Source organism: Erythrolamprus reginae, chromosome Z (genome assembly GCF_031021105.1).
Source record: "Erythrolamprus reginae isolate rEryReg1 chromosome Z, rEryReg1.hap1, whole genome shotgun sequence".
Taxonomy (NCBI): domain Eukaryota; kingdom Metazoa; phylum Chordata; class Lepidosauria; order Squamata; family Dipsadidae; genus Erythrolamprus; species Erythrolamprus reginae.
Window position 1 is genome coordinate 111,693,983 of NC_091963.1, and position 23,904 is coordinate 111,717,886.

General features: G+C 36.9%; 1 protein-coding gene across 1 annotated transcript in view; it reads left to right on the top strand.

The window, feature by feature from the left end:
- Positions 1 to 23,904, top strand: part of KPNB1 (karyopherin subunit beta 1) — a 42,679-nt gene that overhangs the window by 14,700 nt on the left and 4,075 nt on the right. The window contains exons 6-19 of the mRNA XM_070727828.1: positions 641 to 700; positions 1,423 to 1,512; positions 1,872 to 1,982; positions 4,116 to 4,217; positions 5,517 to 5,741; positions 9,668 to 9,859; positions 10,481 to 10,611; positions 17,390 to 17,537; positions 17,882 to 17,953; positions 18,584 to 18,728; positions 20,700 to 20,782; positions 22,372 to 22,479; positions 23,044 to 23,187; positions 23,664 to 23,769. Coding sequence (XP_070583929.1) covers positions 641 to 700; positions 1,423 to 1,512; positions 1,872 to 1,982; positions 4,116 to 4,217; positions 5,517 to 5,741; positions 9,668 to 9,859; positions 10,481 to 10,611; positions 17,390 to 17,537; positions 17,882 to 17,953; positions 18,584 to 18,728; positions 20,700 to 20,782; positions 22,372 to 22,479; positions 23,044 to 23,187; positions 23,664 to 23,769 — 1,717 coding nt within the window. The remainder of the gene's footprint in view (positions 1 to 640; positions 701 to 1,422; positions 1,513 to 1,871; positions 1,983 to 4,115; positions 4,218 to 5,516; positions 5,742 to 9,667; positions 9,860 to 10,480; positions 10,612 to 17,389; positions 17,538 to 17,881; positions 17,954 to 18,583; positions 18,729 to 20,699; positions 20,783 to 22,371; positions 22,480 to 23,043; positions 23,188 to 23,663; positions 23,770 to 23,904) is intronic.

The following is a 23,904-nucleotide window of genomic DNA, read 5'->3' on the forward strand; positions in this document are numbered from 1 at the left end:
ATTGCAGTAGTCAAACCTCAAGGTGATAAGGGTGTGAGTGACTGTGAGAAGTGACTCCCTGTCCAAATAGGGCCGCAACTGGTACACTATGCGCGCCTGTGTGAACATTGCCCTTGCCACAGCTGAGAGATGGTCTTCTAAGCTCAGCTGTGGATCGAGGAGGATGCCCAAATTGTAGGCCTGTCTGAGGGGAGCAAAAGCTCCATTCCTTCAGAGTAATGGACGGACAGGTGGGATTGTCCTTAGGAGGCAAATCCTCAAACCACTCCATCTTGTTGGAGTTGAGTCTGAGCCTATTAACACCCATCCAAACCCTCACATGATATGCACATCTTGCTGCCTTGAGCGCCATCTGATAAGTCTCAATATATGATCTTACAAGTGTTTGGTTAGACACATTTATTTTTCCTCCAACACTTCTCTAGACATCTCTTCTGGCGTTTCATCCCAATGATTTGAATCATTACATTTTTTTATTAGGAATGAAAACAACTTGATAACACATAATCCAAATCAAATAATTGAGTTTCAGACGATTCTACCATATACTGCTGTATAATTTGTTTACTTTTATATTAATTTGTATTTTTTGCAACCGCAAACCTAATTCTGTATTTTTCTTTCTGTTCAAAAATTGCAGTCTGAAAGGCACTTTATCATGCAAGTAGTCTGTGAAGCAACACAGTGTCCTGATACAAGGGTAAGCCTGAAACTTTTCCAGAGGTTTCAATATATGAAAAGTAGAATGCTGTTTTTTTTAAAGGATGACAAAGGCTTTAAACTGATATTTAAACCAAAATTTGTATACAATTTTATCAATATATTCAGTGGTTCCTGCAGTTATATAAAAACAAAACCAATAATAGATATTACCCAAAAAGATTAAACTTAGACAAAAGTGGTTGCGAGTGGCGCAGGGAGTGACACAGTATGAAAGTATAGAAATTTGTTTTGCATCTTTAGTTTGGTTATAATCAGAGTAATAAATGAGTAATTATGTGCATTACAACATTACAAAGATGGCTAGGATTTTGAGGTTGTCTTTAGTCAAGTAAGAGGGATGGCAAGATAAGGGATGAGTAAAGCTAGTTTACTAAAAGGGGAAAAAAATACTGTAAGGTGTGTCTTATACTCCAGTGCGTCTTATACTTCAAAAATACTGTACCTTAAGAAAGAAACTTGCTTTTTATAGGTAATAGTAAAGAGGTCTTTTGTTTCTATAATATCAGAAATAGTATAGGAAGATTATTTTTCTGAGTTCAGTGCTTTGTAGTTCTTTCCCCATTTTTCATTATCTATTTAATTTAAAAATTAGGAATAAACTTTGAATATTTGGTTAAATTAATTTGAATATTAGTTTTATGTGGTAGATGTGTTATTGGTATTTTCTTTTTACTGTTATTCTTTTGTTTTTATATTTAGGTGCGGGTAGCTGCCTTACAGAACTTGGTGAAGATTATGTCCCTTTATTATCAATACATGGAAACATATATGGGTCCTGCACTTTTTGCTGTGAGTATTTACAAGTGGGATTTGAGATTAAATATTTATATTCGAGACCAAGTATCACATGATGGAGTGAACTTCTACTATTTACCACAGTTCCTGTCAACCTAGCAGATGAAAAGAATGTAAATGCAAAGAGATAAAATAGGTCTCACTTCAGTGGGAAGATAACAGTGTTCTGTGCATCTTTGGCTTATAGTCATGCCAGCCACATGACCATGGAAGCGATGTCGCTGGTTGTGAGTTGGAGATGAGCACTGCCCTCTAGAGTCAGATAGGACTGGCAGAGGAAAGCTTTACTTTTTATTCATGTGCTTTATAAATTACTGTAAATTCCTTGGTGGACTGCTTTTGTTTTTCTAAAGATCACAATTGAAGCCATGAAAAGTGATATTGATGAAGTGGCTCTGCAAGGTATAGAATTCTGGTCAAATGTCTGTGATGAAGAAATGGACCTGGCTATAGAAGCTTCAGAAGTAAGTTAAATAATTGCAAATATTAAAATTTCTGACTCTAGTAATTATGACAATTTTGTTTTACAAAACTCTTTGGTCTATGATGAAACATCATGCACCACGCTGATTAAAGTGATGCATACATCTGTAATGTTGAGACCCCAGATTGCTAACACTGAGAATTTGTTTTTCATTGCAATGTATATTTGGAAGATTATAGACAGATTTTCACATATGTAAGCATTATAATAGCACCTTATTTCTGCTGCATTTAACTTTTATTATTCATGATTGGTTCATATCTGAGAGGGGAGTGTACCAGTTGCTTCATTCATGTTTTTTTGACAAACATTTCTTACAACACAGCACAAACTACCTGGAACTTTGTATAAGCATTTGCAAATCTTAACCATTTTTAATTTCATGTTTTCAGTAAATATTCTATTAATTCAAAATCATTTTAATTTTTGGCTGCCCGATTTTTAAAAGAAATCAAAGAGTCATGATATTTCATAGATTACTTTTCAAACCTGTACTTACATAGGGTTTAGTAAAAAATAATTTAGGTTTCAAACAAGTAGAATAGCATTGGCTGCTCACAAACATAAATGCTCATATTCTTATCTCCAACCACATAATACTTTTAACATTGGTGCCAGTATTTCTTTTATGTGAATGTGTTGAATAACTTAAGAAGATAACCTACATTATTGTCTTATCATTCAGGTTGAACCATTGCTAAGCATTTCATTTGTCCTTAAGTATGCTTTATTGCATCATGTACTTAGCTGGTTGCATTTAAAAGCTGACCTTCAACTTCATTGTCATGCAAAATATTCACAATTCAAGTCTATTGACCAAATATATTCTGTTCTTTAACATACTGCTGTGACTCCTAAATAAATCTGTCATATCAATCCCAAATGTAAAATTGAGTCTGTAGGGGCTTGACCCCAATGGGTTCTAATTCAATCCAGGCAAGATGGAGTGGCTTTGGGTATTTAGTCTGCCTGGCAATGGGTTTCTTCCATCTTTATTCCCAATAGATAGGGAAGCTTTGCTCTAGAGATTCAGTGCATAATTTGGGGTTCCCTTGAACTTGAGTTTGAAGAGCAGATTGCAGCTATGTCTGGGAGGGCCTTTGCATATTGCAGAGATGTGCATCAGTTGTGTCCATTCTTGTACAGGGATTTGCTAATATTAATGTCCTCTTTACCTCTCATTTGGTTACTGTAATGCACTCTATACGGGACTACTCATTAAGAGCATTCAGAAGTTTCTTTTAAAAGTCCAGTCCATCATGCATTGATTCTGCTGTCTCCAAGTTTAGACTTCATGCACCTTTAAGCTTGAACAAGTTTAGGTTGTTAATCTAACAAATTACATTCCAATTATCTGGTTGAAAAACTGGTTTATCTGGAGTATCATTTTTTGTTATTTTATCAAACTTTAAATTAAATTTAAAAAAATTAAAGTTAAAAAAATCATTTTTCCAAAGCTTCTACTGGTAAATTTACATTAAATTGATCCATCATTTGCATTTTTATTTCAATATATTAGGAATAGTTTCCTGTCAAGGACAAAGGAAGTAGATGTGCCATAACAGAAAAAATATATAATATATCTCATAATGAAAAGTGAATAGAAAACAAATTCAATCAGAAGTTAAAAGAAATAAGAGGAACTTTTAAAAAGTAATAAAATATTAAATACTTTTAGTGAAAAGTAAATGAAAATCAAATCTGATCACTTTCTCTAGCTATGCAGTCACTGTTCCAAGCAATCTTGAACTGAAAATAAAAAGATGCAAAAAAATCACATTAAAATCCAGCAAAGAATTAGAACAAACCTGCATTCAATAATAAATTAACAGTTATAGATAAAAGGAAAAAGGAAACTTCAAAACACACTTAAAATAACAAAAGGAAAGGATGGACACTTGACCCTTAGGATACTCCTGCTGAAAATTGCAACTGTTGAGATTCTTCTTTCCAGCAGGTGAATGGTCGTTTCCATTAATATATGTTAGCAAACAACTTTGCAGTTATTCTCAAGAGTTTTTCAAAGGGAAATGTACATATCTCAGTTCAGATAGGAAGGAGCACAGATATGTGTTTAGTTGAAATTAAGACATTTGTATTATTTCTTTTGCAGGCAGCGGAACAAGGACGGCCTCCAGAGCATACTAGTAAATTCTATGCCAAGGGTGCTCTCCAGTATCTAGTCCCAATTCTGACACAAACATTGACAAAACAGGTAAGTAATATATGTTGGCAACTTTCTCCAATGTTCAGGTCCTCCTTGGGATCAATTATGTTACTTAGTGAGTATATATTACACACACACACACACACACACACACACACACACACACACATCATGTACAGATGTACAGCCTTACTTCTGCCATGGTTGTTAAGACATCATATAATTGCTTCTTCATTGACTGCCTATTGGAAGCTTCATTGACTCTGCCTGCATATCGTAACCACATGATTGTGAGATGCTGCAAGGTTGTAAACACTTGCCAGATATGAAGCACTTGAATTTCAATCACATGATTTCAGGAAAACCGCAACAGTCATAGGATATTAACTTGGTTGTAAAGTTACTTTTTCAATGTTGTTTTAACTTTGATCATTAACCATAGTACTATCTGCAGTTTCAGGGCCGATAGTTTTCATTAGCTTTGTATCCTGCAAGCTATATTGAAATTCATCTCCTAGTATATTTTATTATTTGGTCAGGTTTTATAGAAAGGTGTTAAAATATTGGCAGACATCAGGTTGGGGAAGACTGGCATAATCATTATTGTGGGAGGAAAAAGAACAAACCTAAAATGTCCTGGTCTGTAGAAAGAAACCTGTGTTTTAATTTTGGATAGTTTTTGGATTAATTGATTTAATATGCAAAGGTGATGAAATATTTGTGGTCATCCTGTAGAGATTATACTCATTCATAAATTGGTGGTGCATCATACGAATTATGCACTTCTGATTTATGAGTGAATGCTATTTCATACTGATATAGTATTCCAAAATTATTACATACTGTCTGTTGTTCAGTTGGAGATAGATGCTTAGTGAACAGAGCTAAAAGATACTTTGTATTTCCTTTTCTGCTTGACTTTTTACATTTTTAAAAAATCAGTCTCTATAATTTAAAAGCATTATTTTGACAACCTATATACCAATTTGATACTATTATTACCATCATGGCTACATTGAAGCCTCAGCTGTTGATATTAAAAATACAATTCTGTTAATATTTTGCCAAATTATATCTCTTTGCTTTTAAAGAATCATTCAGTTATCTACCTGTCATTAAATTGTCTATGAGATCACTATCTTATTATTGAGTTTTTGGCAAATGTTGGGATGGTGTTCAAAATCAGACAATTTTTTTTCCTAATTTGGGATCCCAAAATATTGAATTGTTGAGATTGTCAAATACTTTGAGAAATCCTATCTGAAATCTAATCAGATTCATTATAAAATGACTACATATTTAAAATATAATCTTGAATAATATTTCTTCCTATTTTTCTTCGCTTAGGATGAGAATGATGATGATGATGACTGGAACCCCTGTAAAGCAGCTGGGGTCTGCTTGATGCTTCTGGCAACCTGTTGCGAGGACGACATTGTACCCCATGTTTTACCTTTCATTAAAGAACACATTAAAAATATTGACTGGCGATATCGAGATGCTGCTGTCATGGCATTTGGATGCATTTTAGAAGGCCCAGAACCAAACCAGCTAAAACCTCTTGTCATTCAGGTGAGAGTAGCTTATGTTAAAAATATGAGTCCATTTCTTTTGAAATAAAGGCTTGCAAACTAGATAACTGGTTTGTAAATATTGATTATGTGTCTCTTTTTGACCAAAAAATATTTCGTAATATTCTGAGAATTCATGAGGAAAAGAGCAAGGACCAGGTATGTTCTTGACTTTCGTGATATATACTGCAGTATGAAGTACATACTACAGTATATATCACAAAACAGCCTATGAAATTACTTTTTCCCTAGCCTAGATCCTATAATTTAAAGTGAAAGAGATTGGCAAATCACACTTACTTCAGTTGATTTTATACCTAAATCAAGAGATTAGTGATTGCCTTTAAAATACTATATTGGCTTGCATTGAATGAAAGATATGAAAAGAGCCATTTCCATTTGTGATCCAGTTTGAATTTTGAGATTTGTGAAAAGGATTTCTTTTAAAATTTTCTTTAAATTAAGTGGGAAAAAATGATACAAAGACTTGGTATCTATAAGTGGACAAAGAAAATGCAAAAGTTCAGTACATTGGTGCTGAAAAATTAAAAAAGAAAACTTCCAGTTTCTACCATAAAAAAGAAAATAGTTTTTAACATAAAGCAAAAAGGGTTTTAGAGAGCTTTTTGAAGAGTGCCAGAGATTCCACTCTTGTTTTTAAAGTTTTTACTTTAAAAAAAGAACTACTAAAACAGTGATGGTGAATCTTTTTTCCCTTGGATGCCAAAAGTGCGTGCACCTGCACTATTGTGCATGCGCGAGTGCCAACACACATAATTCAGTGCCTGGGGAGGACGAAAACAACTTCCCCCGGAGGCCCTCTGGATGCTGGAGGGCCTCCAGAGGGCCACCCGTGTCATAGGTTCACCATTATTGTACTAAAACATTACAGATAGATATTTACTTTATAACTTATTGTACTCTGATATACATTTGTATTTCTGATTTTAGCCGCCCTCTTCCCCTTTAAAAAACATACTGTGAAAACTTTAAAAATACACTCTAAATCCTTAAATTTGTCTAGTTGCAATGCCTCATTTAAATCCATTCACAATAATGAAAAAGCAACTTACAACTAATGCTTGAATTTACTATAAAGCAAAGGAAACCGAAGACTTTCAGTTTCTTCATAGTGGGTGGAGCCAACATGCAAATATGAGATGGCAGTGTCCATTCAGCCAATGAGGACTAAGTTTGTCAAATTGTAGTTCTCTGCCCTTGCCTCCATTTCCCCCTCTTCGATTCAGTCTTTGGCCTGACAGAACATGTGTTCCTTTTGGTCCCAACTTGGATTTTTTATTCCATCAGTTCCAGTCAAAGAACTTCAATTGTGAGTTTCTCCCTCAGCAGCCTTCCACTGAAAACACAGCTACAACAGTGTTGTACTTGGATGTTGGCTCCATTCAAAAATGAAGAAGGGGTGTTGGTCCTCATCTGATACGCCTCTTCTCATAGGTTGCAGCCAACATCCAGTCCCATCCAAAGTCCATCTTGTCATATTTCAGGACTGCAAATTGTAATCTGTTATTTTGTACTGTGTTATTTTCTATTGAGTGGACATTGGGAGTATCTTTTGTCTTTGCCAAAAAGGGGGAAATGGAGGCAAGGATGGAGATCTACAATTTGATAGATTCAGTCCTCATTGGCTGAATGATTGGTGTCATCCCATACTTGGATGGTAGTTCTACCTTACGAGAAGAGGTGTTTCAAGTGAGGACCAACACCCCTTCTCTTAATAACTGCTTCACTTAACAACAAAGTTCCCAGTCCTAACTGCAGTTGCTAAATGAAAAATGCTATATATGTAATATATATGAAAGCCATTCTTGTTTAAGTTGTTAAATTTCTGTTTTGAATATATGTTGTTAATTTTGCAGTTACTGTACATTCTACACATTTAAGTCCAAAATTAGTAATATTATCAGATAATATATCAGAAAATAAACATTTTCTGGTACTATGTAAAGTTTGCCATTACAGCCATTAATGGCTGTATTACAACTTAGTAATTTTATATATGTATACATACACTGCACAATTATTTGACAAGTGGTGTTTTAGAGGATTAATTTATTTATTGAACAACTGCAATACTTTCAGTGAGTCCAAATCTTAATAAACCTCAAAATTGAATTTTAAATGAAAAGTAAAAAAATGAGATTTTGGCTTTTTCAGGAGAATATGTGTACACAATTATTGGGCAACTATTAATGTGCAGAAATTTTATTCAACTAAATGAAAATGAAAATTTTCCCATCTCATTCATTTCCCAACAACTCACATTCAAATAATAATAACAATCAGTGACCGATATGGCACCCTTCTTTTCTATAATAGTCCCAAGCCTTCCTTTCGTAGAATCTGTCAGTTCCTTGATCTGTTGACAATCATTTTTTTGTGCAGCAGCAATGTTCAGAGAGGTATGCTGTTTTCCTTCACAGTAAATCTCTCATTTAAGAAGGGTTCGCATGATTTCAATAGGGTCTAAGTCAGGTGAGGAAGAGGATCATGTCATTATTCTTTAACCTTTAGCACCTTTACTGGTCAGCCACCCAGTGGAGTACTTCGATCCATGTGATGGAGCATTGTAAATAAAAATCATGGTCTTGAACGATGCAGACTTTTTGCTGTATCACTGCTTGATGAAAGTGTCTTCTAAAAACTGGCAGAAAGTTTGGGAGTTGATCTTGAATCCATCTTCAAGCTGAAAAAAGGTCCAACTAGCTCATTTTTAATACCAGTCCATACCAGTACTCCACCTCCACTTCGCTGGCATCTGAGTTGAAGTAATGCTCTGTGCCTGTTATTGATCCAGCCATGGGCCCACCCATCTGGTCCATCAAGAGTCATTCTCATCAGTCCATAAACACTTTGAAAAATCTGCCTTCAGATATTTCCTGGGTCAATCTTATTATTTCAGCTTATGTGTGTTGTTTAGTGGTGGTGGTTTCAGCCTTACCTTGGCTATGTCTCTGAGTACTGAACACCTTGTACTTCTGAGCACTCCAGTGAGATTGCAGTTGTGGAATATGACAGCACTGAGGGATAATGGGTTTCTGGTAGTTCACGTTAGATTCCTCTGAAATGTTTGGCAGTTAATATATATCTTTTTTTCTCAACACGTGTTTTGTGACCCCGTTGACAGTTTGCAACAAAACGTTTGATGGTTCTGTTATCATGCCCCAATATCTTAGCAATTTCAAGAGTGCTGCAGCATCCCTCTGAAAGACTTTACAATTTTTGAATTGGTTACAATCAAATCTCTTTTTTGGCTCTTTTTTTGCCTGAGGAAAAAAGCTTCCCAATAATTATGGACACCTTGGTATAGGATGTTGATCTCTTTAGATATTACCTGAAATGTTTATATCCACTAAGCATTCAGGTTTATACAACTTGGAGGTAGAAAATATGCATTAAAAATATTGTCAAAATGCTCACTTGCTTAAAAATTGTGCACACACTGTATTTGTACCATGTTTCCCTGAAAATAAGACCTATATTTTTTTGAACCCTGAAATAAATGCTTGGCCTTATTGCCATGCACTCAAAAGCCCAATTGGAGATGTCTTGTTTTGGGGAAAACAGGTATGTATATAAACAGGAGATGTCTTGTTTTGGGGAAAACAGGTATGTATATAAATAATAGCTTTATTTCAGTATTTTAATACTAAATATTTTATGTCAAACCATTGAACCTGAAATCTCTGTGATATACTTCAACTACAATGTTACATTATTCAGAATTTTGGAGTAACTCCTATTAGAGTAGCCTATGTTTCCATATGGGTCTGATTGGTAAGAATATACCTTACAACTTGGCTGGCCTGAGATCTAATTGAAGAACTGAAGGAGACAATTGGAAAAACAAGAATTTTGAAAACTATTTTAAACAAGAAAAGTCTAACACTATTATTATTTTTCTCCTAGGCTATGCCTACTCTTATAGAGTTAATGAAGGACCCCAGCGTTGTAGTCAGAGATACAACTGCATGGACTGTGGGTCGGATCTGTGAGTTGTTACCTGAGGCAGCCATAAATGATATCTATCTGGCTCCGTTGCTGCAGTGTCTAATTGAAGGGTTGAATGCAGAGCCAAGAGTGGCCACCAATGTATGCTGGGTAAGTAAGAATTCTTATTCTGAATAAAACAAACATTTGAATTCTGGATCAATTAGAAAAGGAAGGCTTATTGTTCTAAATCTGCATTTGCTCTATACAGGTAGTAATCCTTGACTTTTCGATCACTAAGCAATGCAATTAAGCATTTATGATCATTTTTTTTTGCCATGGTTGTTAAGCAAATCATTGTAGTCACTAAGCAAATTTGCCTTTCCCATTTATATTGCTTGTCAGAAGCCCTCTGGGAAGGTTGTATATGATGCTCGTGTGAATAGGGGAACTATCTTCAGAATAGGGCAACTATCATAAATACATTCTGGTTGCCAAGCATGCAAATTTTGATCATGTGATCATGAAGCATACTACAATAGTCATGTTACTTTTTTCAGCATAGTCATAATTTCGAATGGTTGTTATTTGAATGGTCATAATTTTAAATTTTGTATAAAATTACAAATAAAATAATGGTACTAAGTGTGATTGGGCCTATTTAATTTCTTAATGTAATGTTGGAGTAAACATTAAGAAATTAATTTCTTGTGCTAAAAACAATAACTTACCAAAATAGGAAACTTCCTGAAATAGTCAGTTGCTAAATTACTGACACCTAATATCTTTCAGGCTTTCTCTAGTTTGGCAGAAGCTGCTTTTGAAGCTGCTGATGTGGCTGATGATCAAGAAGAGCCTGCAACATACTGCTTATCTTCATCCTTTGAATTAATTGTTCAAAAACTTTTAGAGACCACAGACAGGTAACTTAATATTTCTTTATCCATTTGACCATGTCTGCTGACCAATGAATTTAGGAAATACTCAAAAAGAATTTCATTTTATAAAATCTCCATAACTTCTGAAGGGTAAGAGGTAATATTACTAGATTGATTTTGTAATTATTGGGAATCCTTTACACATACTATAATATCCACAAAATTGCAGAAAAGCTACAGATGTGCAGCAAGCCATATTGTTGCAAAGTTGGAATTCAAATGTGTATGAGCAATGTCCACTAAAACAATACAGTAGAGATAAATAATTCTGGAATGTACTTACAAGTTCTTAACAAGAGAAGCTTCTCTTAACAAGAGAAGCAGCACAAATTATATATAAAAGAAAATATAAAAAATAATGCAAGTTTATTTAACACATAATTTACTTAGGTTGCAGGGTTATGATCCTGTTTCAATAGAATATAGAACTTGGACATTTTTTTTCAGGATCTAGCATATGGAATAATAAAATATAAGCACTTTGAAATATATGCATTTTATCTCTGATTTTAAACACTTGACTAAATTTATCACAAAATGGAGCATTGAGCTAAGTAGTATTAAAACAATTCAGCATGTTTTAAGCAAGCTTTGCACCTTTTATCTTTTTTATTTCAGTTTAAAATATTGTCTACATCTAAAAATGATTTATAAAATAATTTGTTCTCTTTTTGATTATTAATTCCAATGACTACCGCAGGTTAAAACTGGAAGAGCAGTTTAAAATAAAATAAGTAGCAGGGTTTTTATTTTGCCTAGATTTCATGATTTTCTTTCAAAAATCAAAATTAACAGCTAGGTCTTCATTTGTCTCCCCCCACCTCCCCGCCCATCCCACCTATCAGTAATCCTGTCAACCAAACAATGTCAATTGGCAAGGCTATGTGAGAGGGCCTTCTAGGTGGTGGCTCTGGCTCTCTGGAACCAGCTACCTCTGAAGATTCGTACTATCCCCACATTCCTGGCCCTTCAGAAAGCCGTGAAGAACTGGCTCTGCCGGCAGGGCCACTGGGGCCACTGAGTAAACACCATCCAACCCACCCCAGAAAGAATGAAAGTTTTTATCTTTAGGGTTTTAACATTTTTATATTGTTTTTATTGGTTGTATGCTGGCCAGAGTCCGCAAGGAGTTGGGTGGCTTACAAATTGAATGAATTATAAATATATAATTTTAAATTCATTATAAATTAAATGAATATGCATCGAAGCAGTTAAAGTTCCTGATTATGATCTTTGGTTTGATGGGAAAAAAAGATATACTGTATACTGTACTATATACTGTAAAATGCAGCGGAGTATAAGACGCAGCTTAGGTTTTGGGGAGGAAAATAGGGGAAATAATCTGCTTACCAGATATTTATCTGGCTAGTGTCCTTAGTCTGGTTAGCTTCAGCACATTATTTTATCCCCTGGTTAGGGCTCAAAAAATCTTTATTCGGAGAGAGTAACAATGAAAGAGCTTGCAAGCCAGTAAGAGCTGGAAACATCATTAGCACCTGGAAAGAAACATTCGGAGCAAGTAGAGCAATGGAAAAAACCCTGGGGCTTGGAAAATATTTTTTGCAGAGATTAACAATAAAAGACCTTGCAAGCCAGTAAGAGTTGGGAACATTGTTAGCACCTGGTTAGGGCTGGAAATAAATTTATTCAGAGCAAGTTAGAGCAATGAAAAAATCCTGCAAAGACTTAGGGCTTGGGAAATATTCTTCGCAGAGAGAAACAATGAAAGAGCCTGCAAGGCAAGAACTGGGAAGATCATTAGCAGCTAGTTAGGGCTCGTGGGGTGCAGAAGCTACATTCAAAGTATAAGATGCACCCAAATTATCAGCCTCTTTTAGGGAGGAAAAAGGTTCATCTTATACTCCGAAAAATACGGTATATGCTGTTGAATCTAGGGTATGACCTGTGATAGTAAATTTTAGATCTCATTTATCTGGGCAGTTTTTTAAAACTACCATATCCCATCAGAAGATTTCAGAGAAACATACTTCTTCAACAATATAGAATTATTAAATCACTGTTGAATATACTGTATATCTTATGCAAATTAATTGATCTAATTAAACTATTTCTTTGCTTGACATATTTCCTGATTTACTACGTTCATCCTCTGGTCAAGAGAATTTTGTTTTACTATTAAATGCTTACAGATTGTAAATTTATACATACAGTGGTACCTCAAGATTCGAACCTCTCGTCTTACGAACAACTCGTGATACGAACCCGGGATTCAGCAAAATTTTGCCTCTTCTTACGAACTTTTTTCGAGTTACGAACCGGCGTTCGGAGACTGCTGGGAAGCCGCGCGGCTGTTTTAAAAGGTAACAGCCGGGCGGCGGGGCTTCCCAGAAGCCTCCCGAACGCCGGTTCGTAACTGGAACAAAGTTCGTAAGAAGAGGCAAAATTTTGCTGAACCCCGGGTTCGGTTCGGGAGGTTGCTGGGAAGCCCCCCAGGCCGGTTGCGACCGTTTAAAACACCCGCGCCGCTTCGCAGCTGTCTCCCAAAGCCGAACGCGGAAGTTCGGCTTTAGCGTTCGGCTTCAGGAGACAGCTGCGAAGCGGCGTGGGTGTTTTAAACGGTCGCAACCGGCCTGGGGGGCTTGCCAGCACCCCCCCGAACCCTGAACTTTTGCCGAACTTCCGGGTTCGGGGGGGTGCTGGGAAGCCCCCCAGGCCGGCTGCGACCTTTTAAAACACCCCCGCCGCTTCGCAGCTGTCTCCCGAAGCCGAACGCGGAAGTTCGGCTTTAGCGTTCAGCTTCAGGAGACAGCTGGGAAGCGGCGCGGGTGTTTTAAAAGGTCGCAGCCGGCCTGGGGGGCTTGCCAGCACCCCCCCCCCGAACCCCGAACTTTTGCCGAACTTCCGGGTTCGGGGTTCGGGGGGGTGCTGGCAAGCCCCCCAGGCCGGCTGCGACCTTTTAAAACACCCGCGCCGCTTCGCAGCTGTCTCCCGAAGCTGAACGCAGAAGTTCGGATTTAGTGTTCGGCTTCAGGAGACAGCTGGGAAGCGGCGCGGGTGTTTTAAAAGGTCGCAGTCAGCCTGGGGGGCTTCCCAGCACCCCCCGAACCCCGAACCTTTGCCGAACTTCCGGGTTCGGGGTTCGGGGGGTGCTGGCAAGCCCCCCAGGCCGGCTGCGACCTTTTAAAAGAGCCGCGCCGCTTCCCATCTGTCTCCTGAAGCCGAACGCTAAAGCCGAACTTCCACCTTTTAAAACACCCACGCCGCTTCGCAGCTGTCTCCTGAAGCCGAATGCGGAAGTTCGGCTTTGCCGTTCGGCTTCAGGAGACAGATGGGAAGCGGCGCGGCTCTTTTAAAAGGTCGCAGCCGGCCTGGGGGGCTTCCCAGCACCCCCCCCCGAACCCCGGGTTCGGGGGGGTGCTGGGAAGCCCCCCAGGCCGGCTGTCACCTTTTAAAACAGCCGCGCGGCTTCCCAGCAGTCGCCGAAAGCTGTTTTTTTGCGGGGGGGTTTTTGGTTGCACGGATTGATTGACTTTACATTGTTTCCTATGGGAAACAATGTTTCGTCTTACGAACCTTTCGTCTTACGAACCTCCTCCTTGCACCAATTAAGTTCGTATCATGAGGTATTACTGTAACTGGTTTTTGTAATAAGAACTACCTTTGTTTCAATAATATCCCTGCCTCCAAACTGAATCAATATAATTCAGATTCTGTCATGTTTATCTTGTCCTATAACAGTCCTTGGAGAATACTCTTATTTCAACACTATTAGACATTTTGCAAGCAATTCTGCAATGTTTACGGATAAACATTTTGCATAATTTGTGATTTTATTATTCTAACTCACTGCTATCTTTCAAATTTTTAAAAATGCAGTTACTGTACAAGTAGCCTTCACCTACCAAATTTTTGTTCAGCGATCATTCAAACTTATGACAGTGATGAAAAAAATACCTTTTACAGTCTATTTATGGCTTTTATAATGTCCTTTAAATTACTTGATCACCATTAAAGTAAGCATGTGCTTCCTGTGCTTAATTCACGATCACATAAGGTGCTCACTTAGCAATCTGCAATCATCACTTAATAATGGCAACCAAGGTGGCCAGGACCGCTTTACTAAGCAACACATTGCACTTAATAATGGCAATTTCTTGTCAAAACCCAAGGACTGTTACTAGTTTTGTTATAGAAGATCAATTATATTCTAGATCTAATCTTGACACATAGTCTTATAAAATATTGAACTACTATGTTGAATATATGATTAGAGTTCCATGTAGCAGTTAGTTTGGATATATTGGGATGCTGTAGCACAATGGTTCTCAACCTGGGGATCGGGACCCGTTTCACAGGAGTTGCCTAAGACCATGGAAAAAGACAAATTTCCCATGGTGGTAGGAACTAAAGCTTCTATTCTGGTGCCTTGGAACATATTTTTACAATCGGACCGATCAGGCGTTTACAGTGGGGGTGTTCCTGCCAATCAGCTTAAAGCTCTGTTAAGAGAATTGATGCTAGACTTTTGGTTAGTGGTTACCATAACATGAGAAACTATTAAGGGGTCGCGGCATTAGAAAAGTTGAGAACCACTGTGTATAGCATAAAATACATCACTGAAACAGTAAGCATAAATTTCTTGTCTCAGCCAAACAAAAATTTGGACTTTTTGCAAATGTCTATAGAGATTCTTAGTCATCCAGATCATGGTTGTCCCAAAGATGTTTTTCAAGCGGCAACTATGGACTTTTTTGTTTTTCTTTGAAGACATTTCGCTTCTCAGCCAAGAAACTTCTTCAGCTCTGATAGAATGGAAGGATTTATATTTTTTAGGGACAGCTGGTAATTTGCATTCTTTCACAGTGTCGTTGAGTCCACTTGAGGGTTTGTCTGTGTCCTCTGGATCACTTAAATAGTGCAAATGGATATGGAGCCTTCTTGGAACTGCTGAAAGGATTGTGTAGTGGAGCTGTGCTTTCTACAGGATGTTTTCTGCCTTCACTGCCCCTTTACTGTTGAGCAAAGGAACAGGCTGTTGGGGGCTAGTCTATATTGTCTGCATCTCAAACTGAAGTACAAATGGTTCCTGTAGTTTGCAATTTTATTCCTGTACCATTTGAAGGGTTTCATCCCAAAGTGCATAACTAAATGTCTGTGGAGATTATCTCTCATAGAGGTTAATTGTTATCCCAAAGGTGCTTCAATGACTTAGAGGACACACACAAATCCCCATGTGGCCTCAGTGATTTTCTAAAAGAATGCAAATGACTAGCTGTCCACAAGTAATATAAATCCTTCCATTTACCATCTTCCATCAAAGCTGAATAAGTTTCTTGAATAAAAACAAGAAAGCACTTCTGGGACTTTTTCTAAAGTTTTCTTGAATAGTGACACCCCCTCCCCTGATCTGATTTAAAATCTGTTTAATATATTTTATTCCATAATGTCCAAATAAATACCAGGAGATGTGATAACAGGATGTCCAGCAAACCTGGAAAAGGAAATCATGGAATTATCAGGGAAATTGGCAGTTCAGGAAATATCAGGGAATTATCAGAGAATTTGTGAAAAAAACAGAATAAATCATGGAAAAAACAAATGTTTAAAAGTCAGAAATGTCTTTTTTTTTTAAAAGGCGGGTTGCGCTGCTTGGCAGAGTCAAGTAAAAATGAGCATAACTGTGGCAACAACTTGCTTCCTTAGCTACCGATATTTCTCCACGGCTTAGCTGTTTGGTATGATATCATCTACGACCGTACCTTAACTAGATTGCAAGTTACAGGGAAATGTCAGGGAAATATCAAGGAATTTCAAAATGCTTTCCCCCTGGACATCCTGGATAGTTGCAATGTTTTGATGAGACTTCCAGATTTGGAAGAATTATATTTTTCTAATAGCAGGGTAATAAAATAATAGTGAATACTGAGGAAATAAAACAAAAATCCATTTTGTTCTGAATGTAACGTTAAATAGCCCACTGATTACATTCTGGTAGAACATTTCGTGTGAGTTGTGTTCCAATGGAACCTAATCAAAATATTTTTGACTGTTTTGTCATTTACATATAATTAGCACATACACATCCCATTTTCATCATGGGACCCCAAAACTAGTGGAAAAGCAATCAGTGCTAACTGTGTTTGATCTACAGAACATTGACTTAGGGGTATCTTTTGAAACATATTAAATAGTAAAATAATAAATAGCAGTTAAGATTACTTTTTATAATTTGTTCAAATCATAATCGACTTGAACGAACAAAAGAGCAAAATGCTGAATTCTGCATATTTCACAAAATGGTCTTATGCAATAATTGTCAACATGCATGCACATGTGCAGTACACATTTTATATCCATTAATCTTTCTGAAGAAAAAAGAAAAATATTCAGGGACAATATTGTATTATGATCCATTGATTAATTTTCTCATACTAAAAAATATACAAGAAGTGTCACATGTCACAGAAAGCAGTACTTGAATTATGTATAATGAGTTATTGTGGCCTCAGAAACATAGCAATTAAGCCAAATGAGTTAATGACTGCCGTAATAGCATAGACAGCTACTAGGATTTGTGTTAGGCTACTGCTAGAAGCTGAGAGTGATGGAAACATCTAGTCCCTATTCATTCTCAAAAAATCTCTTTTTTTCTCTCTGCTCCACTCTTAATTCCTACCCCCAAAACTAAAGGAATATTTTACCCTGCCTTTCATTGATGAACCACTTCAATGGATAGCCTTTTGAATAGTTCATTTGCATTTAATTGTATTTTTGTGCTCTACCTGTTTTTATTTTGTTTTAGGCCTGATGGACATCAGAACAATTTAAGAAGTGCTGCATATGAAGCTCTGATGGAAATTGTGAAAAATAGCGCCAAAGATTGTTATCCTGCTGTTCAGAAGACAACTTTAGTTATTATGGAACGGCTGCAACAAGTGCTCCAAATGGAGGTTAGCTTGGATGTCTGAAAAATGTGATAGCATCCGCCCAAATGGGTGATCTCCAGAACAGGAAAGCTTAACTTGGAGAATTTTGTATGGTTTTTTTCATGGATGATTTGCAGCTTCCTATGATTCGTCAATTTTGAATTTAAAATATTGATTGTCAAAGAGATTTGTGGGCTAAGGTTTGGATTAGGGACACTGCTACCTGTATTGGAGTTTTCCCTACACTCAAAATTTGTTGTGGCTGTAGGTCTTATTATTCCCAATCAACTTAATTTTAAATACATGTCACATCTTCAATAGAGATAAAAGTTTTAAGAAACATTTCAAATGCTATATTTTCTCTCCAGTCTCATATCCAGAGCACAAGTGACAGAATCCAATTTAATGATCTTCAGTCTTTACTTTGTGCTACATTGCAGGTAAAATATTTAACATTTATTAGCTGATTTACAAAGGTGTTTACAGCTCTGTATTCTAAAGCATTCAGCATAAAATCTATAAGTAATATTTAGAATAGAACAAATCTTTATTGAATTTTTTATAGATTAAATGCCCTCTTGGTTCAAATTTGATTTTTTTCTTTGCAATTTGTGAAAATCAGTAGCATATAGAAAAAGAAAGTAATATATTGGTGCATTGTTTAAGACAAGAATTATTTTAGATATATACTACTCACCAACTTTTCCCAAAACTAGCATGTCAAAGAAAGAAATGGAACTTCTCACTACTTTAGCAAGAAAAGTCATGATCTATTGCGCAGGTAAAGTCAGCCTGTCCTAGAAGTTGCTCAGCTAAAGTTAGCTATCATTGTTCCATTGTATTTTGCTAGCAGCTAAATAAATTAGTACTTATATCTAGACTAAATTAGCATCCATAGGAGAATATCCAGATAAGAGATAATTATTACTAAATACTTGCTTATAGATTTTTCCAGTTGTACAATTCATACCTATTCACAAGATAAAACTAAAATATAATGAAAAGTGAAGAGGGGGGGAGAGTAGAAAAAAATTTCCAGATAAACTTTCATCTTAACTTTCATTAAACAGAATGTCCTTCGCAAAGTCCAGCACCAGGATGCTTTGCAGATTTCAGATGTAGTGATGGCTAGTCTTCTGAGGATGTTCCAAAGTACAGCAGGATCAGGAAGTGTCCAAGAGGATGCCCTCATGGCTGTTAGTACTCTGGTAGAAGGTAAATGCTTTGCTCGGCTAGTCAAAGTATTCTTTTATAACATTGAAGACTCTATGAATACATCCGTGTTTGGGTTGTCTACATTCTAGTTGAATGTTACAGTTGGGATTCACATTTAGGATTTATATATTGGTCCTGGCATAACAAATGTCAAAGAGATTTGTGGGCTAAGGATAGGATGAGGGGCATTAGATGATGTCACAAAATTATAAGAACATTTTAATGATTAGACTCCAATACAGGTAGTAAAAAATATAGTGAGATGATATAGAACAGACTGCTTTTGCTGCCGATTGCAGCTGTAAAAACAGCAGGCCAAGTGATGCGCCCCACGCGCTCCGCATCCTCCTTACCTAATGACGATCACAGCAGGCAAATCCATCCACAAAAAAAGCTGCCTTGTGGTTGCTGCTCCAGGTGCCACCTCCAGCAAACGTGGCTGCTTTTGCCGCCGATTGCGACCGCAAAAGCAGCAGGAGGCCAATCAGCATGCCCCCATGTACCTTATCTAATGGTCACAGTTGCAGCAGGCAATTCCTTTCATAGAACAGCTGCCTTGCAGTGCTGTTCCAGCTGCTGCCTCCAGCAAATGAAATATTGCTGTAGCTGTAGAGATCTCCTTGTGCGATGCTCTGCCGCAATTTCAAAGCAAACCTGTCTCCCCTGCACGGGATTGGAAGCCTGGAGGCTCCAAATCCATGGAGGGAACATTTTTGGATGTGTATATGTGCAGGGCTTCTCTTTGAAAGGATGCTGTGCAGGAAATTTCCCCACCACCACCACCACCTGCAGATCATCCTTTGAAAGAGTTTCACCATGACAAAAGGTGGCTAGAGGTGGCGTTTATGTCAGATTGGGCTTTTTTCACAAGGGGAACGATCTGGGGAGCAAGATATTTAGGAAGCTTGGCTGGCCTGGGGTGGTTTCTCCAGCGAAGCATCTGATTGGTGAGTGTCTTGTGGGCCAGTAGGAGAGAGAGACCAATGACTTTCCTTCTATCTCTCTCTGAGTGGTGGTGTGATGTCGCAGGGCTCCTTCTGATGTTCCAGGTGTGTAGCGACCTCCCATACAAGAAGGCAGGGAAATCCGTGCCTCTTCTCTCTGGTTGGACTCTCAAATATTTTCAAGCAAAACACTACCGAGAGAAGGAAATATCTCTTCCCATCTCTCTCACCAAACTTTGCTCGTAGACATGAAGTTACACATAGCCCCTTAATCCGCAGCTGCTGGCTCCCTTGCTTTGTGCTTTTTATACACACCTAAGTGGACAAGGCCATTGGAGCTGTGAGCTCCTTCACCTGTTTATTGGACCTGTGTCCCTCCTGGCTGGTTTCAGCCAATAAGGAGATGAAACGAGACTTGATTCATGTGGTTATCAATGCTTTGTTGATGGAGGGGTGTGTCCCATCCCTGTTAAAAGAGACACTGGTGTGTCCCCTCCTCAAGAAGACTACTGTCAGGTTTCCAACCTTCCGGTTTTGGGGAAGGTTGTTGAGAAGGTGGTGGTGCTCCAGTTCCAACGGTACTTGGAAGAAGCTGATTATCTAGGCTAGTGATGACAAATGTTTTTTTCCTCAAGTGCCAAAAGTGCATGCACGTGCCTATTGCGCATGCACGACTGCCCACACTCATAATTCAATGCCTGGGGAGTGCAAAAACAGCTTCCCCCACCCCCTGGGGGCCAGAAACGGACCGTTTCCCAACTTATGGTGGGCCCAGTGGGCTCATTTTTTTGCTCTCTCCAGGGTCCAAAGGCTTTACCCAGGAGGCTCTCTGGAAGCCAAAAATGTCCTCCCAGAACTCTGCAAGCCAAACATCAGTTAGCTGGCACACAACGTGCCACCTGTGGGCGTGTGCCATAAGTTTGCCATCATTGCCCTAGAATTTTGAGAGCTAAAAATTCATCTAAGCCATGGATATTAACTTCTTAATTTTCAATATCTCACTTTTTAAATCTTTCATTTTGCTCAGTGTTAGGAGGGGAGTTTCTCAAGTACATGGAGGCCTTCAAACCTTTCCTGAATATTGGTTTAAAAAATTATGCTGAATATCAGGTAAGATCCTTTTCCTTGTTTTAAAAAGCAATTTTTTAAAACGTCTGGATTTGGAGATAATTGTGATACCATTTATTTATTCTCTAGTGTTTTCAACACCTAGCAATAGATAGCCATCAATATAACAAAATTCATTTAATCTATAACCTCACAACTGAATCTTGAGATTGTTAGCAGCTGAAATATTTTTTTCTTTCTTTCTTTCTCCCCCTCTCTCTCTCCTCCCCTCTCTTTCTCTCCCTCCTCCCCTTTGTCTCCTTCCCTCTCCCTCTTTTTGTTCATTCTCTAATTAGGTATTCTCATTTATTTTAATTACTTTAGAATTATCCTGTCCATGATATGCTGTTTGGCAATTTTTGGGAGATTTAGATTATGATAACAGAATTAATTTGTATATCACTTTTAGAAAAATAATAAGCCTGGTTTGCAAGACCAGTGCTTTTGATGATGGGATAAGGAAGACAAAAGTTTATTATGGTTCCAATTATATACCCTAATTTGATAGATCCCACTAAAACTATAAAATACAGTGATATATTGGACCCCTCTGGAGAGCTAAAAACAGAGAAGAATTAGATCGACAAAATATAAAAATTGATTGATGGCCATACGTGCAAATTAAATCAAGATATAAAAAAGACATAGAAGAAACCGGCTATGAAATAACAAAAAACATCCAGCGAAATGTTTGGTGCTCTATTTGACAGGGTGCAATATATCAGACAGCTATAATAAATCATGAAAATAAATAAAACAATAGCTTGATAGGTAGAGAAACCTAAAACTTTCTTGACTGTGACTTATCAGGATTGTAAAAATGAATATTCTATTCAAGATAAACTTATTCCAAATAGTGTTAATTGTACTCTTAAAATAAAAGCTTTCAGAGTTGGCAAAAAATAATTAAAAGAGATTCATGGTGTGGAAGAAAACCAAAATATTCAAATTTTGCAAGATTCAAAAAGGAGAAGCAACTTGCATTTTATCATTTTAAATTACATTACAATATTCTGTAAACTGTCTCATGGAAAATAAAATGTGTAAAATCTCAGAATGGGAGAATATTAACATAGAAGGAGCCAAATTAGCAAATGGAATATGGTATAAAGAAACAAGAAGAAATGTCTTATAATAAAATAACATTATAAGACAACATTTAACTAATGTGTTATAATGTTACTTCATTTTTTTTAAATGTATTGATCTTCTAAAAGAAAGATACTGACTTCTACTCAGCTCAGTCAAACACCTTTTGTTTCAAGAAAAATCACAGCAAGGAGGTTTTCAAGATATAGTTAAAATATGGAAAACCCAATAAAATTTATTGCAATTTAATGGGAAATTGGTATAAAATTGCACACAATAGAAAAAGAAAAACTTTGTGAATCATACAAAATTGAAAAACCAAATAAGAGAATATAGTCGGCAAAGGCAAGCTGACTATATTGAAGCATCTTTGAAGCAGAATTGCCTTACAGGCTCTCTTTAATATTGTAATGGGGAAATAATGATTGATGCCTGAGGTGAGGTGAAAAGTGATTCATAAAAGTGTTGGCTATATACTTATATATATATATATATATTTGCAGGTCTGTTTAGCTGCAGTGGGCCTAGTGGGTGACCTATGCCGGGTTTTGCAATCCAACATTCTGCCCTTTTGTGATGAGGTTATGCAACTTCTTTTAGAAAATTTGGGGGTGAGTAAATTGATGATCTAAAAGCAAAAGCAAAATAAAATTTCACATCTATTGGTAAAAGATATTTTTTTAAAATTCCTAACAAGGTTATGGCTTGTTTCTGACGAAGAAGAAAACAAGCAATGTAAATAAAACTGAAATAGTTTTATGAAATAAAAATGAAAATTATTTAAATGTCATAATTTCGATTAAGATCTTCTAATGGATATTATTTTCTCACATAAATTATAAATATGGAAATCTGAAATGTCATTTAAAACCTATATGTGTTGCCTATTTTTAAAAAATGTATTTTCATCTGTGGCTCAGCAAGTGGATTATGTTGGCTAATTTTTAATGAGCAGCAAATCTGATGATAGGTTAATATTTGGTTGCTAAGACATGGGTGTATAGTCCTATCTGTACATGACAATTGGGACCAATTGGATTAGTAAGAAATATGCTAAGAAGTGAAATACTTTTCTGTTTTATTAATACAAAATGGGAAAAGCCCTCAGTACCATGGGGGCAATAAGTAGTGTAATTTCTAAAAGCTAAACTGTTGGCTGTGAATTTTCTTTACAGAATGAAAATGTACATCGGTCTGTCAAGCCACAAATTCTCTCAGTGTTTGGAGATATTGCTCTTGCAATTGGAGGAGAATTTAAAAAATACTTAGACGTTGTACTGAATACTTTACAACAAGCTTCTCAAGCCCATGTTGATACGGTAAACAATCTTTTGGATCAAATGTCTATGAAAATTCTAATCATCTAGGTCATGGTTGTCCTGACGGTGCTCCCCCACTTTTTATTTAAAATACAACTGTACTTTATTGAGGTTTTTTCCTTTACTTCTCATCCAAGAAACTTAATTCAGTTCTAACTGACTTAATGAGGAATGGAAGGATTTATATTCTTTGCAGTCATCTGGTCATATACCCAGAGAGTTGTTGAGGTCACGTGGGGGTTTATCTGTATACACAGAGTCATCTAAATCAGAGTATAAACTGATATGGAACCTTCTTGGGACTATTGAAAGGACTGTTGTAAACAGGAGATAGGTTTCCCTCACCCTTTTTTGAGGAAAAGAGAGAAAAAGCACCTTTGGGATAATATTTGTGTCTTATATGTTGGCGATATATAATGGACAGGCAGTGGTAGGACAGTAATCCCAAGATAACTCTATTTTATGTTTGTTCTTAGACTGATTATGACATGTTAGAGTACCTGAATGAATTGCGAGAAGCCTGTTTGGAAGCATACACCGGCATCATTCAAGGTCTGAAAGGAGATCAAGAGAATGTACATCGTGAGTATTTTTCTTCTTCATTTCCTTGAGTGTTTCAGATATGAACCTCTGCGTGTGAATTTCAATTTCTGCCAATATTTACTCCTAATGATAATGGGAAATTATAAGTGCAAGATCATTTTGCTTTGTTTTATG